Genomic DNA, 15182 nt, shown 5'->3' with positions numbered 1-15182 from the left:
CTGATGGCTCTCTTTTCATGTCCTATAAACATCCCAAGGTTCTGATTATCAAATAATTATAGCTGGTGCTTATAAAAAGCTGACAAGTGTCAGACCCTGTTCTAGAAATATTAATTCATTCCATCCCCATAAGCGCCTACAAAATAGGTACTATTTTACTCCTCACTTTACAGAGAAGGAAACTGAGAACCAGAGAGGTTGAATGACTTGGTCAAGATTGCCCAGCCAGGAAGAGGGAATGCTGACTTCAGTCACAGCCACTGACTCTTGTATTACATGACTGACCCCTGACTGGGGGTGGGTTGGCACATTTCCTTTTACCATCCAATCCGGAAGTTAGGGGCTACAGCATGGCCCCTGGGGCGGCTTGGCCTGACTCTTTCTGGCCTTGTCTGTCTCTGTCCCTCCTCCTGTCTTGTCCCCTCCTCCCTCTTGCCACTAACCGCCTCAGACTTCCTCCTTCACTTGGTTGGACGCTACACCATATGCCATCGGCCCTTGTACCCTGGTGTCCAGCAGCGTCACCTGCGTCATGGGCGTCCTTGGACCTTCCAACAGGCTTCTGCTCCTGCCTCTCCTTCTGACTGTGGGTGGTGAGTTGGGTGGGGGCTTCTGTAACTGCCTCCTGAGTCCCCGGGCTCAGCTTGGGGCAGAGCAGGGAGCAGGATAGAAAGAGAACCAAAAGGGAGGTTGGGGGGAAGCAGATCCCCGGCCCCCCAAAGCTTATGGGTCTCTCCCAGAGCCTGAGCCCCCAGAATCTGGCAGAAGCGGGGGAGGGGGACTCTAACGATGTTGCATCAGGACAATTCAGGGTAAACGTAACACAGTCTAGTGGCCTTGACTCTGACCCACAGGTCCCACCAGACATCATTCTCCACTCTTGTCTCCCAGCCATCAGGACCCACCCTCCCCAGCTTCTGCGCCCACCCTCCAGTCACAGCCTCAGGCCTCAGTCTACCTTCTTTTTCTGTCCTCAGGTTTCACCCCTGCCCAAGCCCAGAACGGTAGGCCTAGGCCCTGCAATTCCCCTCCCTGCCTCCCAAAGACCTCTCCATCTCCGTCTGTTCCCCAGTCTCTCTGAACCTACCTCTGCTGATGCCTCCTCCCAATTCCCAACTCCCACTGACCGCGCCCCCCCCCAACCCCTGTGCCACGTTCTCAGAATGCAATTGCTCCGTGGTGAGTCCAGGTGTGCTGGCGGGGATCGTGCTGGGGGACCTGGTACTGACTCTCCTCATCGCCCTGGCTGTGTACTCCCTGGGCCGGCTGTTCCCTCGGGGGCGAGGGACTGTGGAGGGTGAGTGGGGCTGGGAGGGGAGAGCCTGGGACCCTCTGAAGACTTGCCTGGCAGGGAGGGGTAAGCTCCCAAGTCACAGCCATCCAAAGGGACATTGATGGAGGGACAAGATGGCCCCGATTCACCACCTTAACTGTCTCTGCATCCTGCACTACCCCCCACCCCCCAGCAGTGACCAGGAAGCAGCGCATCAGTGAGACAGAGTCACCTTATCAGGTGAGAAAACCAGCTTCTCCTCACATCTCACTCCTACCCTGTGCATGTGTGTTCTAAACACCTCCCCCCCCCGCCGGCCCTTTAGGACCTAGACCCTAAAGCCACTTTCTCAGCAACATTTCAAACCCTCAAAGACTAAAGGGGCATCTGTTCACAACTGCTCTTAGTGATCAATCGTGACCCTAGTTATAGCTTAAAATCTGTGAGAAAACACAGGGATGGCTTTACCTTTGCAAGGGTAAATGCTGGCCTTAGCCTTCGGGCAGGCACTGACTTGTTCAGGACAGAATGATTTCTGGGAGAGGCTCTTAGAAAGGCAGAGGATATAATTCAGCTCTAATTCAGTAACTCTGAAGAGAGGAGTTTTAGAACTTTTTGGAGGGAGGGATTCTGTGTCGCTTTGAGAAGCTGATGAAAGCCAGAGACTCCTTAGAAAAATCCACACACAAAGTTACAAAATTGTGCATATAATCTAGGGGCACCACAAGTACCCTTGAAACCCTTCTTAAGAATCATCATGCAGACAGAGGTACCTCTCCTTCTCTTGCCTCTCTGTCAAGGCCCTTCTCAACCCTTTAGGGGGTCATGGGCTCCTGTGAGAATCTAATGGAAGCCAGCCGAACCCACCCCTTCCCATCTAGGTGCTCAGCCAGACCAGTCATTTGCATATGATTTCAGGGATTCAGTGTGAATGAAGTCTGTCCCCTGGAACCATAAACCTCCCCCTCAGTCGTGAGCCTTGTTCAAAGAAATCTCTTACATAGCTGCAGCCAGCTTTGCTTTGCCTCATTTGTGGATTAAAAAGTCTTTTTGTAAAGTGTAAGAATCTCAAGTTTGGCTCCATGAGGTCTAGAAGAATGAGGGAGATTTTCAGTTACTGGGGGCAGTGAAGTTTTAGGGCAGAGCATTATTCTAATTTATTCATCCTTTGGTAGAATTTGTTGAGCACCTACACAGCAAAAGTTTACATCCTAGTGGGAGAGATGGACTTGAAGCAAATTAACAGATAGTATCATTAGGGGAAGTATCATGAGGGATTTAAAGCCAGTGTGGCAGTGACTGGGTTGTGGGTGTGGAGGGGAGAAATTAGGTGAGGATATCAAGAAGTGCTTCTCTGAGGAAGTGACATGAGCTGAGACTTGCAGGTGGAGAAGAAACCATCCATGGGAATATCTAGCAAACCTGTGTTTGAAGCGGTGAGAACAGCATGTGCAAAGGCCCTGAGGCTGGGGCATAATGGTGAGGCAGAGGAGAAAGGGAAAGACTGAATGCACTTGGTTAAAATTCAGATGTCTTCCATGGTGGCAAGTTTCATAAAGCTACTAGGAGCCTTCCAGGTCCCGGAGAGAAGGCTGGATTTTGTTTCAGGTTTATTCAGTGTGCCTCTTCCACTAATGGTTCCCACACTGTCCCTCCCATTAGGAGCTCCAAGGTCAGAGGTCAGATGTCTACAGTGACCTCAACACACAGAGGCCATATTACAAATAAGCTCACACCACAGCAGTCAACAACCTGATGCCTGGATCCAGTCATTCCTGATGCCTACCCAGCACCTTATTCCTACTGCGACCAAGATCAAGATCCACAGTGCTCTCCCTGAGATGTCAGACTTTCTCCACCACTGCTCCCAAATAAACCTGGCACACAAAACCACTATGGAATTATTCTAGATCTCTGAGCTGAAGGAGCAGGGATATGTGGGGTTCCTGGGAGGGAGGGAAGCTCTGAGGACCCTGGGGTTCTTTGAGGAAGAGTTAGAACTAGAGGTATCTTAGGGCACCTGGATGGCTCAGTTGGAAGAGCATTCAACTCTTGATCTCAGAGTTGTAAGTTCAAGCCCCACATTGGGTATAGAGATGACATAAAAATTTTTTTAAAAATCTTTTAAAAACATTTTTAAATGTTTATTTATTTTTGAGAGAGAGAGAGCAAGAAGGGGAGGGGCAGAGAGAAGGGGAGACACAGAATCTGAAGCAGGCTCCAGGCTCCGAGCTGTCAGCCCAGAGCCGGATGCGGGGCTAGAACCCACGAACCTCAACCAAAGTCACTTAACTGACTGAGCCACCCACACCCAGGCGCCCCTACAATCTTTCTTTTCAAATGTTTATTTATTTATTTTTGAGAGAGAGAGAGAGAGAGAGAGAGAGAGCAGGGGGGAAGGGCAGTCAGGGAGGGAGACGGAGAATCCCAAGCAGGCTCTGAGCTGTCGCTGCAGACCCAGGGCTCCATCTCACCAACCGTGAGGTCATGACCTGAGCCAAAGTCAAGAGTCAGACACTTAACCGATTGAGCCACCCAGGTGCTCCCAACACATCTTAAAAAACAAAACAAAACAAAACAAAACAAAACAAAACAAAACAAAACAAAACCCCAGAACTAGAAGCATTTCAATTGCTTTATTCCAAGCCAAGTGGGGAGTGGGTTTCCTGTGCCGCCACACACAATGCAAGATGAGAGGGTCAGAAGTCAAAGGTGTCCCTTACCAGGGGGTCAGCCCCTGCCAGGCATGTTGATGTAGATTTTGTCATCCTCTGGGGGTGGGGGAGAGAAAGCATGAGGCCTGTCCACCTACCAGCCACCCACATCTCCACCTTCCTGGGGACCTCCTGTCTCAGGGGATTCCTCAGGAGTTCCCCTAGGCACCGCCCCCAGGGTTTCCCCAGCATCTCCTCCAGGGCTTCCCTGGGGGACCCCTCCTTGGAGACCCCCCTCCCCAGGGACATCTCCCCCTCCAGGCCCCATCCTGTCTCCACCCTCACCTTGGGTGGACCTGTGGCGTAGGCAAGCACACACAAACACCACTGCGATGATTAGCAGCGACACGACCGCATCGGCGGCCATGAGGCCCGCCAGCATTGGCAGGGAGGGGGGCCCACATCCGGAACAGGAACCTGGTGGGTGGCGGCCAAGACAAGAAGGCGGCTGAGGGGGGTTCCTGACCCTCAGGACAGCACTTTGGGCATATGGGGCAGAGGAAGTCCCTGCTGGGCTCGGTGGAGGTGGGGGGGGGGCGGTGGTGTCTGAGATTCCTTGGGGTTGACTTGGGGGATGAGAGGGGGGGTGGAGGACTGGAGAGAGGTGGGGGTGTCCCAGCACAGAGAGACATGGGTGGTGCTTCGGACATAGTGAGTACTCTCAAAGAAGGCTGGGGGGTAGCTGAGTCCCTGAGGCTTCAATCTGGTGATGAGGGCAGTGAGTTGGGAACCCAGAGAGGGCTGCAGATCCCCTGGGGGCTCTGATTTGGGGGTGAGAGGCGGGGTGGCGACCCAGAGGGCTACTGGGGGCATTCCAGGACCCTCAGGCCACACTCTAGGGATGGAAGCAGTCCCCGAAGGGCCATGGCAAAGGGGAAGGGGCGCTGATTTCTCACCTGGGGTCGTCAGAGCTGCAGCCACTGTGAAAAGAGAGGGAAGGTGGGTCAGCAGGGAGAGGGGGTTCCCAAAACAGGGTACAGGGAAAGGTGGTGTCCTGAGAAGTAACCTCCATTGGGGAGGGAGCAGATGAGAAAGAGGCCAGATGGGAAGGGGAGCTCCCAGAGGCACATAGAAAGACAGGGGATCAGAAATAGAAGTAAAGACAGACCCAGCAGTGAGATGGGGTGATTAACAAGCAGCGACTCCAGACTCCGTTTCTCTTCCCGGAGAACCAGCCTCTGAAGCCGAAAGGATCTCGAGGAAGGAAGGGATACTGGGAGGATCTGCTCTTAGCACTCCTCCCTTCAGATGCCACCCAAGCCACCCTTTTCATAAATGCTCTGCCTGCCACCCCCCATAACCATTGGCTTCACCTGGGAGCAAAAGCAGGATCAGGATGTCACTTGAAGGGGCCATGGTGGGCAGGGGCTAGAAGGACTCTGGCCAAAGGCTTTGGTCCAGAGAAGTCCTGAGGAACAGTGGGGGAGTAGAGAAGCAGCAATAGCGGATATCACCCTGCTGGTGACAAGGCCACCTGCTTCCTGTGTGCGTGTGTGGGAGGGGGAGAAGTGGTGAGTCTCTGTGACTGCCTTTGGGGGTAGGGTCAGAGACCAGGGAAGCCGCTATGTTTGTTCAGGTGGGAGCACTGGAGAGGACAGATGGACCAGGTTGTGGGCACTGGAGAGATTCTAGAAAGATTCTGGAGGTAGAACCAACGAAATTAGTTGAGCATGTCGGTATGGGTGTGTACGAGACAGAGGTATTCAGGATGGCCAAAGCTTCTGGACTAAGCAACTGAAAAGTTGGGGCATCCGTTGACAGAGATGGCGAATGAGAGGAAGCAGGTTTAGGGGGAAAGTGTCAAGGTCTGGGGTGACTGAGCTGGAAATGCCTGACAGATCTCCTTGTGGAACTGAATGACCACAGTTGCACCTATGGAATTCAGGGGATAGATCTGGTCTGGAAATGTAAATTTTCAGGTTGATGGCTTATGGATGGCATTTAAACCACGAGACTGAATGAGGTCACCAAGGAAGTGAGTACAGACAGAGGAGTGCCCCCGGCCCCCAAGAATGGGGGAAGAGGCAGAAACAGCCAGGGAAACCGAGAAGCAACAGCATGTGAGTGAGGAGAACCAGGAGAGCAGAAGTCTTGAAAGCCTGGGAGAAATGATTAACACGATCACTGAGAGGGGAACTGAGAATGAGCCTCCCCTGGAATGTCAGTTGGCTTGAGGCCTGGGAATTCCTGGCTGCTTAGTTCACAGCTATACCACAGCGCCCAGCAAAGTACGTCTCTTGCAGTAATATATTATTTTTAATGATGAATGAATAAATGAGAACTGCCCTCTGAAAAAGGAGATGTGGGGAAAAGGGAGAAATGTGAGTCCACCTATATACCACTCTTGCCAACAAATCTTCCTTCCCTCGGGACCAGCAAGTGCGGAACCCAGTCCCCTCTTCCCCCAGGACTCTAAATAATACTGTCCACTCTCAGTCCAGGGCCCGGAAATCGAGCCTCCATCACCCCCTTGGATCGAGACTCAGAAGTCTAGGCCCTCGGTGCTCTCCTCCTTCAGGAGTCCGCTGTCCCAGGCCACTTCTCCTTCAGACCTAAGATGGGGCCCCCAGCTCCCTCTTCCCTGGGACACTCAGGAGTCTGGCTCTCAGTGTCAGCCCCGCCCATTCAGAGACTGGGCTTGCTAGAGCGAGACACGGGGACTCCCAGGCCTGTGGGCGGGGCCCTGCCCATAACCGGGCGGTGCTACAACCCCAGTTTAAAAACTCGCGGGGCACCGACCCTAGATCGGGGACCCGGCGGCGGCTCCGCGGGAAAGAGCGAGGCTGGCGCAGCGCCGAGGCCGCGGCCCTGGGGGCCCGCAATCCGCGCCACGGAATCCCCGAGGTAATGGGGGCATGGGGAGGTGAGACACGCTCGGCCCCTTGAGAGAGCGAGGGGCTGGGAGTCTGGCTTTTGAGGACCCCAGGGACGGAGCTGGAGCATCAAGTCTGGGTGCTGCGAGTGAGGGTACTTGGTGTTTAGAGGGGACAGGAAGCCCGGGCTTCTGGGTGGTGATGGAGGAGCGGCTGGGATTCTGGACTCCGGGGTCCTGGGCCGTAGGGGATTGGAGATTCGAATGGAATCCTGGGTCCCGGGTGTGAAAGGGCTGGGGGTCCCACCCCCTGGATCCTGTGGGAGGACGGGGCTGGCAAGGAGTCTAGAAAGGGGCTAGATTGAGTCCTGGAGGGGGAGGGGAGGACGTGGTTGTTTAAAAATGAGCCACGGGACGGGTCCGGTCTGGGTCCGGGTCCGTAGGGGTAAGATCCGGCGCCTGGCCGCAGGGGTCCCCCGCGCCGGGAATTCCCGAGTCTACACCCGCCTCGGGTCCCTGGGCTGCTCGGGAATTCCCCTCGTGCGGGGATTCCACGCGCTCCACGCTTGGCCGCGCGCCCCACCTCTCAGCGGGACACCTGCTGCGCGCGGCCAGGCGTGGAAGGGGTGGATGGAAGATTCCCTTGCGTGAGCGCCGTGACGTCAGCGCGTCGCGGCTGGGCTGTTTCCGAGTCTGCCCTCCCCCGCTTAACCCTTCCTCCGCCGGAACCGGGCTCTGCAGAGTGAGGGTTAAGGGCCCGGACTTCCGGACTTCCGGGGTGGTGTGGAACAGGCGTCTGCAAACTGAGACTCCCAGGTGCTAGGGAGGAAGAGGCTGAGATCCCGGACTCCTGGGTCCTGGGGAAAGGGGCCCTAGGCTCTCGGACTGCCGCAGAATGCGGCCTGGACTGTTAGGTCTCAAGGGGGAATGGGGTCTGGACTTCTGCAACCCCCATGAACTAGGGGGCTATTGACTCGTGGTTCCTTGGAGAGAGGGGCTGGGGACTCGGACGCCTGGTTTCCAGAGGAAAATGTGTCAGGTCAGCTTCTAGGGCAGAGATGTTGGGAACCTGGATGTGAGTCTCAGGGAGTGTTCCCCAGCGACCCCCACCCCCAGGCCTAGGGAATGGGAGATCAGGGGGCTGGGATTTTTCACGGAAGTTGGGGGGAGGTGCTGCAGAGGAGCGCCCTCCTCCCCCTTCCTCAGTTTCCACGACGCTGGTGGAAAGTTGGGTCAGAGGGGAAAGTGCGAAGCAAAGGGAAGGAAACGGCGGAGGCGGATGCTGCACCTGAAAAGCTAAGATTGGCTTTGGAGTACTCAGGCAACGTCAGTGTGCCAGTTTTTCCGCGCAGGAGGGCGAGGCAGGGAACCCAAAACCACTCCCCCGCAAGGTTGGGTGACTTAAAGACCCCTGATTATTTCCCTCCCGCCCTCCCCCCCCCCCCCCCCCCCCCCCCCCCCCGTAGTGAGCCGGGGTGAACGCAGCCACTGCCCATCGCAAACCGTGAAGAAGCTCCTGGAAGAACAGAGGCGCCGTCAGCAGCAGCCTGATGCTGGTGGGGTACCGGTAAGACCCATGGAGCCCTGCGAATTAGAACTATTATGAGGCTCTGTCCCATTGGGCAAGGACTTGATGGCTTGAGGAGCCCTCAGAACAGATGAGAGTCGGCACCTGTCTTCGATGCGCTATGGGTGGGGGAATGGACGCTGAGGGACCTGTCAGATAAATTCCCCCTTGTTCCTTTTTGTTTCTGCCTTTACAGGGACAGTTTCCACCTCCCCTGGCCCAGTCCCTGGCTCCATCTGTGACTGAGAGTGAGGCAGGTAAGTCTGGAAAATCATCTGCTTCCCTCAGCTCGTAGCCCCAGCTTTCTTCAGGGACTCAGACATTCCAAATCTTTGGACTTTTGGGAATGTCGGAGTCAGACCTTCTCTTGCTGGGACCCGGTAACAGTTTGATCTCCCAGACTCTTTGGAGCCCTGTAATCTATGTACATAGTCCTTCCGTGTTCCAGGGGCCCAGGCTCCAGCCTTTGGTCGCTCCAGGAGTCTAGGCCCTCAACCCCACAGTGTCCCAGGAGGCCAGGTTTCAGAAGTCCAAGCTTCCAGCCCCTCGGTGTCCTGGAGTCAGGGTCCCAGCCCTTTGGTGTCCCACACGGACTAGCCCCCAGCACCCTGAGAGATCCCAGGCCCTCCAGCTGCGACGGTGACTTCCCCGACTCTGGTAACCAGGCCTGCCCCTGCTCCTCTCACACACAGGCCACTCTCGCTTCCCAGTACACCAGGAGACTGTGGGTTCTGGACTTGGCGGCCTGGCCCCCACCACGGGCTTTCCAGACTGGGACCCCAACACGCATGCTGCCTACACAGACAGCCCCTACACTTACCCTGCTTCTGCTGCTGAAGGTTTCCCGACTACCGACTTCTACCCACCCTCCGACCCGGGGCGGCAGTGTCCATTTTCTGTGGGGATGGAGGTGAGATACAGAGTGGGAACAGGATGCCGAAAGGCCCCTAAAATTCCCAGTTGTCCTCATGCTGGATTAAGATCAGTTCTTCAGATGGGCAGCACTGAGGCCCAGAGGTCCAAGGTCACTTGGTACAGAAGGGACACCCAGCCACTGTACCTGGCACTCTGTGTGTGTACGTATACATGTTAGGAAGAGAGAATTCTCAGCTGATTGGCTCTTCCCACCGCGTGCACCCTTCAGGACCCCCTGGATGCCCGGCTTTATGTAGAACCTCCCCTGCCACAGGCAGGATCCTGGAGAGGTTCTGGACTCCCTGCAGGACCCCCACAGATGCCTCCTGTGACCACCGGACCATCTCTGGACACAGCCCGTGCTCACATGCTGGCTTTGGGGCCACAACGGCTGCTGGCCCAGGATGAGGAGGGAGACACGTGAGTATAGGGGATCGCAGTCTGCCTGCTCCTGGTTTAGCTGGGGTGCTGCGCTCACTGGTGCCCCACTACCTGTCCTCAGGCTCCTGCACCTGTTTGCGGCTCGGGGCTTGCGCTGGGCAGCCTATGCTGCAGCTGAGATGCTCCAAGTGTACAGACATCTGGACATTCGTGAGCACAAGGGCAAGGTGAGGGCCAAGGGCCTGGACTCCTGGATTTGAAGGCGGAAGGTCTGGGGGCTGGATTTCAGACTGGGGCCCCAGCCTGACCTTCTTATCCCTTGCAGACCCCTCTCCTGGTGGCTGCCGCCGCCAACCAGCCCCTGATTGTGGAGGATCTACTGAACCTGGGAGCAGAGCCCAATGCCACTGATCATCAGGGACGTTCTGTCTTGCATGTGGCCGCTACCTATGGGCTCCCAGGAGTCCTCTCGGTATGGCCGGCGGACCAGCGGGGTGAATGGGATGGACTGGTTGCTCAAATCGTGGCTTCTGGGGCTAGGAGTGGGGGGAGACCCTAATCCAGCACTCTGCCTTCTCCTCCTCAGGCTGTGATTAACTCGGGGGTTCAGGTTGACCTAGAAGCCAGAGACTTTGAGGGTAAGTTGAGTGGTGAGCAGGGCAGGTGTGGCAGGTGGGGTGGGTGCTCCGGATGCAGAGCCCTCACTGTCTCCATTCCGCAGGCCTCACCCCTCTCCACACGGCCATCCTGGCGCTCAATGTTGCTATGCACCCACCTGACCTATGTTCCCGGGTGCTGAGTACCCAGGCCCGAGACAGACTGGCTTGTGTCCAGATGTTGCTGCACATGGGTGCTGATCACACCAGCCAGGTGAGCTGGGCGATGGGCCGCCCCTGGGAGGGTGGGTCACCTGGATGATGTGGAACGGGTCACCTGGATGTCCATGGGCTTCAGACAAATGCCGGCTTTGTCTCTTCCCAGCTGTGTGAACTTGAGCATATTCATTTTTCTGTGCCCCAAAGAATGACATTACCGATCTTAGCTTATATTTATCAAGCACTTACTATTCATCTAGTACTGCGTTTCATGGATTAACTAATTGAATCCACAAACATCCTTTGGCATGTGTGGTATTTATTACTTTTTCTATTTCACTAATAAGAAAAACTGAGGCACAGAGTTAAAATCTCACAGCTTGTGAGTATTGGAGAGGGGATTAGAACCCAGGTGGTCTGATGCCAGAATCCACCTCTTCATGAATATATTATCTTCTTTCCTCTGATAGTAGCTACTTCACAGGCTGGCTGAGAAAATTAAACACCTGCCTATTATTTAGTTTTGTTTTTTTAGTTAAAGAATTTTGAACCCAGATAAAATACAGAAAATGGTCTCGTGAACTCCCCGTACCCAACATCATTAATCAGCAACTAGTAGTCAATCCTGCCCCATCCATTCCTTCACTTTCCTATATTATTTTATTTAAAAAAATTTTTTTAGTGTTTGTTTTTTTATTTTGGGAGAGAGAGAGTAAGAGAGGGACAGAGAGAGATAGAGAGAAAGAGAGAGAGAGAATCTCAAGTAGGCTCCGCAGTGTCAGCACAGAGCCCGCCGTGGGGTTCAATCCCATGAATTGTGAGATCATGACTGAGCTGAAATTAAGAGTCAGATGCCTAACCGACTGAGCCACCCAGGTGCTCCTATGTTATTTTAAAGCAAACCTGAGCATTAAAAAAATTTTTTTTAATGTTTTATTTATTTCTGAGAGAGAGAGAGTGTGAGCAGGGGAGGGTCAGAGGGAGAGGGAGACACAGAATCCAAAAGAGGCTCCAGGCTCTGAGCTGGTTGTCAGCACAGAGCCTGATGCGGGGCTCGAACCCATGAACGGTGAGATCATGACCTGAGCCGAAGTCGGACACTTAATCGACTGAGCCACTCAGGCACCCCAAACCCGAGTGTATTTTTATTCATAAATATTTGTGTCTTTAAAGTCTTTTAACCTGAATATGATTATTCTACCTTAAAAACTTAATCTCAAAATACCAAATATTCTGGCTGTGTTCAAATTTCTGATTGGCTTTAAAGTGATATTTATTCTTTTCATTACAAAAACTAGGATCCAAATAAAGCCCACATATTGCCATTGTAAGACTTTTAGGGTCATTCTGAATTTAGAGATTCTCTCTCCATCTCCTTGTTTTCTTTTCCTAATTTATTTGGTGAGCCATATATATTTAATTTTTAAGGTTTATTTATTTGAGAGAGAGAGTGTGTGTGTGTGCACACGTGCACACATGAGCAGGGGAGGGGCAGAGAGAGAGAGAGAGAGAAAGAGAGAGAGAGAGAATGAATCCCGAACAGGCTCCTCACTGTCAGCGCAGAGCCTGACATGGGACTTGATCCCATGAACTGTGAGATCATGACCTGAGGAGAGTTAAGAGTTGGACACTTAACCAACTGAGCCACCCAGACATTCTTAAACACGTAATATTTAAAAAAATTTTTTTTTAATTTTTTATTTATTTCTGGGAGAGAGAGAGAGAGAGACAGCGTGAGCAGGGGAGGGTCAGAGAGAGAGGGAGTGACAGACTCTGAAACAGGCTCCAGGCTCTGAGCTGGCAGTCAGCACAGAGCCCGACGCGGGGCTCGAACCCACGAACCGCGAGATCATGACCTAAGCGAAAGTCGGACGCTCAACTGACTAAGCCACCCAGGCGCCCCTAAACACATAATATTTTTAATGTTCGTTATCATTAAAAAACTCTTTAAGAGCACATAATAAGGTTTCACCCTGGAAAGTGTATTTATTTGCTGAGAACAACTCAGTATAGAAGTGGATATAGGCTTGCTTAGGCCCCTGATTAATGCTGCTCAAGTCCCATCCTTATACATAAAGACTGTCCGTGTGATATGTGGGTACATTGTACTGTGCCAAGTAGAATGTGGGGTGGCCAAGGCAGCTGCTAGCCCAAAGTCACTTTTGGGCTGGAAAACTGTCATAATAAACGTATAGTTCTGTGATGTGTATGATGTGAAAGGCACCCTCTTAAACATGGTACTCTTGTATAGTACACGACACCTATAACTGTACAAGGCATCCCTGGGTGCTTGCAAAGGAGAGACAAGGTGTCTAAAGGCTCTTGGGTTCCATGGGAGGGACCCCAGGTATGAGGACTCGCCTGACCTCTGCTGTTCCCTTCTCTCCAGGAGATCAAGAGCAACAAGACAGTTCTGCATCTGGCCGTGCAGGCTGCCAATCCCACCCTGGTTCAGCTGCTGCTGGAGCTGCCACGGGGAGACTTGCGGGCCTTTGTCAACATGAAGGTGGGGGCCTAGGCTGGCGTGTGCAGATTGTGTGCAATATGACAGAGAGGGGCGGTGGGATGCTGGGAGTCCTGTGGGCTGTGGCTGGGGAGGGGACAATGTATGGAACACGGGTGGGGACTGTATAGGATGTGGATGTAATTGGGGAAACGTAGAAGACATAGAGGAGTGTGTGGAATGTGATTGTGGAGAGGATTCTGGGATGTCAGTGGGGCCATGTGGATGTGAAGCAGGAGTGTGGGACTTGGGTGTAGCGGGATGCAGAATATGAAGGGTACCTGTTGAGGGCCCAGGCCAGCGGAGTCTGGATCCTTATCAGTCCTCCCCTCGCTGTCCCCAGGCCCATGGGAACACAGCCCTCCACATGGCGGCTGCCCTGCCCCCTGGGCCACCCCAGGAGGCCATCGTGCGGCGCCTGCTGGCAGCTGGGGCAGATCCAACACTGCGAAACCTGGAGAATGAGCAGCCTGTCCACCTGCTGCGGCCTGGGCCGGGCCCCGAGGGGGTGAGCACGGAGCCTGCCCTGACTGTAGAGAGGCCTCTGACTTAACAGGGCAAACCCCAGGCCCTACTCATTCTTGACTTTAGAGGGTGACTTTTAATCTCAGAAGGTGACTTTGATCCCTATCCAACCCTGACTTGAAAATGTGGTCCCTGACCCCAGCATTTGATTTCATACCTGGTATTGGTGACTCCTTCTAACCTCTACTTCAACCTTAACCTCAGAGTATGGCCTCTACTCCTAACCCTAAATTGTGACCTCAAGGTGTGACCTTTGATTCCCAAGTCACCTTGCCCCAACCCCCTGCCCCAGCCCTGACCTCAAAGTGAGACTTCTGACCCCTAAATGTGACCTCTGACCCCTTGCCTCTACCCTTTGACTCCCAGTCCTCAATGGTAACCCCAAGGTGGGAACTCCCCACTTTCCTTCCATCCCAGTTCTGGCTCCTGATCCTTTTCTCAGTGTGTGAACCTTCATCCCTAACCCTAAATCTTGACTCTGAACCCCTGACCTGCAAACCGAGCTGATCCTACCCTGCTTCTCCACTTTAACCCCCAACTTCACAGTGTTTGCGTCCCCACCCCTCCTACCAGCCTCCCTAACTTCTCTTCCTCTGCCTTGTCTTGTCTGCAGCTCCGGCAGCTGTTGAAAAGGAGCCGTGTGGCACCCCCAGGCCTGTCCTCTTAGGACTCAAACCCAGAACCTGGACTGATTTTCCAGTCCCCACCGTCCTGTGGGACAGCCAGCGTATGCTAATGTTGCAAATCCATGATAATGTATGTGGAATGTCCTGCCATTGGGGTCTTACATTAAAACCCCAAAATGGCTGCTGGAGGGTAAAGAATCCCCAATATTTGGGGGTGGTGTAATACCCCTCTCCCACCTACAAGGAGCCCTCTTGATGATTTCTGTGAAATCGAGGCCCCTTGATTGTTTCTGTGAAACACCCTGGACCCCAAACCCTTTCCCCATTGGGATCTTTTGGGGCCCCCTCCCCTATTCAGCCCTTTGCATCTAGAACCCCAGATGTGATTTCCCTACACAGTACTTGGAGTACCCCCCCAATAGCTCCCAGTGCCATCCAGTAGAGCTCCTAAGATGACCCCTCAAGCCTTCTCAGGATCCACACTGTTCAGGTCCTTACCTCTGAGAGAGGAAGGACTCTCCTAGATTTGAACCCCCTGTCACATGCTTTCTAATTTAGAATTCAACTGGCCTCCTGCCCAGATCTCCCCATTTCCATTGAATTCCTCCCCCATGTGGAACTACTTATTAAACTCGGTTTGGACTCCGTTGTCATTGTCTTCATCTCTGGGGCATTGGTGCAAGAGAGTGGCTGTGGTGCTTGGCTGGGGAGGCGTATTTGGATGAAGGTGTGTGTGGAGTGTGTGGCAGGCACTGTGGGTGCTAAGTCCATACCCTGTCGCCCTCACCATATCAACATCTGGTGGTCTGACTGCCCGTGAGCAGTGTCAGATCACTGGAGCCTGCTCTGCCCTTGTGAGTATGGCAACCTTAATGCTGGTGAGGTTATGCCACTTCCCATCTAACAGCCATCCTTTCAGGAGATGGTATATAAATACTCCAGGTCCTGGGGCACCTGGGTGGCTCAGTCTGTTGTTGAGTGTGCGACTTTTGATTTTGGTACAGGTCACGATGCCAGGGTTGTGGGATGGAGCCCCATGTCAGGCTCCGCC

At 53.7% G+C, this 15182-nt stretch overlaps 3 protein-coding genes across 4 annotated transcripts; 2 read left to right on the top strand and 1 right to left on the bottom strand.

Moving 5' to 3' along the window:
- The first annotated feature begins 441 nt into the window (after positions 1–441).
- LOC120243469 (transmembrane immune signaling adaptor TYROBP) lies at positions 442–3166 on the top strand. Of its 2 annotated transcripts, none has more exons than XM_039249607.1 (5): positions 442–593; positions 978–1004; positions 1163–1297; positions 1470–1513; positions 2936–3166. In XM_039249607.1, exons 1-5 carry the CDS (start codon positions 533–535, stop codon positions 2999–3001), a joined length of 333 nt encoding a protein of 110 aa, XP_039105538.1. In that variant the 5' UTR covers positions 442–532; the 3' UTR covers positions 3002–3166. The 2 variants fall into 2 exon arrangements, with proteins under 2 accessions (XP_039105538.1, XP_039105536.1); XM_039249605.1 differs by having other exon boundaries at positions 1467–1513.
- A 724-nt stretch (positions 3167–3890) lies between these two features.
- HCST (hematopoietic cell signal transducer) lies at positions 3891–5443 on the bottom strand. Its single transcript, XM_039249676.1, has 4 exons — positions 5301–5443; positions 4884–4907; positions 4273–4404; positions 3891–4044 (listed from the first exon to the last, which is right to left on the bottom strand). Exons 1-4 carry the CDS (start codon positions 5341–5343, stop codon positions 4004–4006), a joined length of 240 nt encoding a protein of 79 aa, XP_039105607.1. The 5' UTR covers positions 5344–5443; the 3' UTR covers positions 3891–4003.
- A 214-nt stretch (positions 5444–5657) lies between these two features.
- On the top strand, positions 5658–14780 carry NFKBID (NFKB inhibitor delta). Its single transcript, XM_039249625.1, has 13 exons — positions 5658–5663; positions 6732–6831; positions 8266–8366; positions 8563–8623; positions 9059–9276; positions 9511–9701; positions 9784–9889; positions 9988–10134; positions 10249–10300; positions 10384–10532; positions 12867–12983; positions 13324–13488; positions 14119–14780. Exons 1-13 carry the CDS (start codon positions 5658–5660, stop codon positions 14170–14172), a joined length of 1467 nt encoding a protein of 488 aa, XP_039105556.1. The 3' UTR covers positions 14173–14780.
- The last annotated feature ends 402 nt before the right edge of the window (positions 14781–15182 follow it).

The sequence above is a fragment of the Hyaena hyaena genome, unplaced genomic scaffold, assembly GCF_003009895.1.
Source record: "Hyaena hyaena isolate Hyena2069 unplaced genomic scaffold, ASM300989v1 scaffold_345, whole genome shotgun sequence".
Classification (NCBI taxonomy): domain Eukaryota; kingdom Metazoa; phylum Chordata; class Mammalia; order Carnivora; family Hyaenidae; genus Hyaena; species Hyaena hyaena.
Note: the sequence above shows the minus strand (reverse complement) of the source record. Positions and strands in the feature narration are given on the sequence as shown.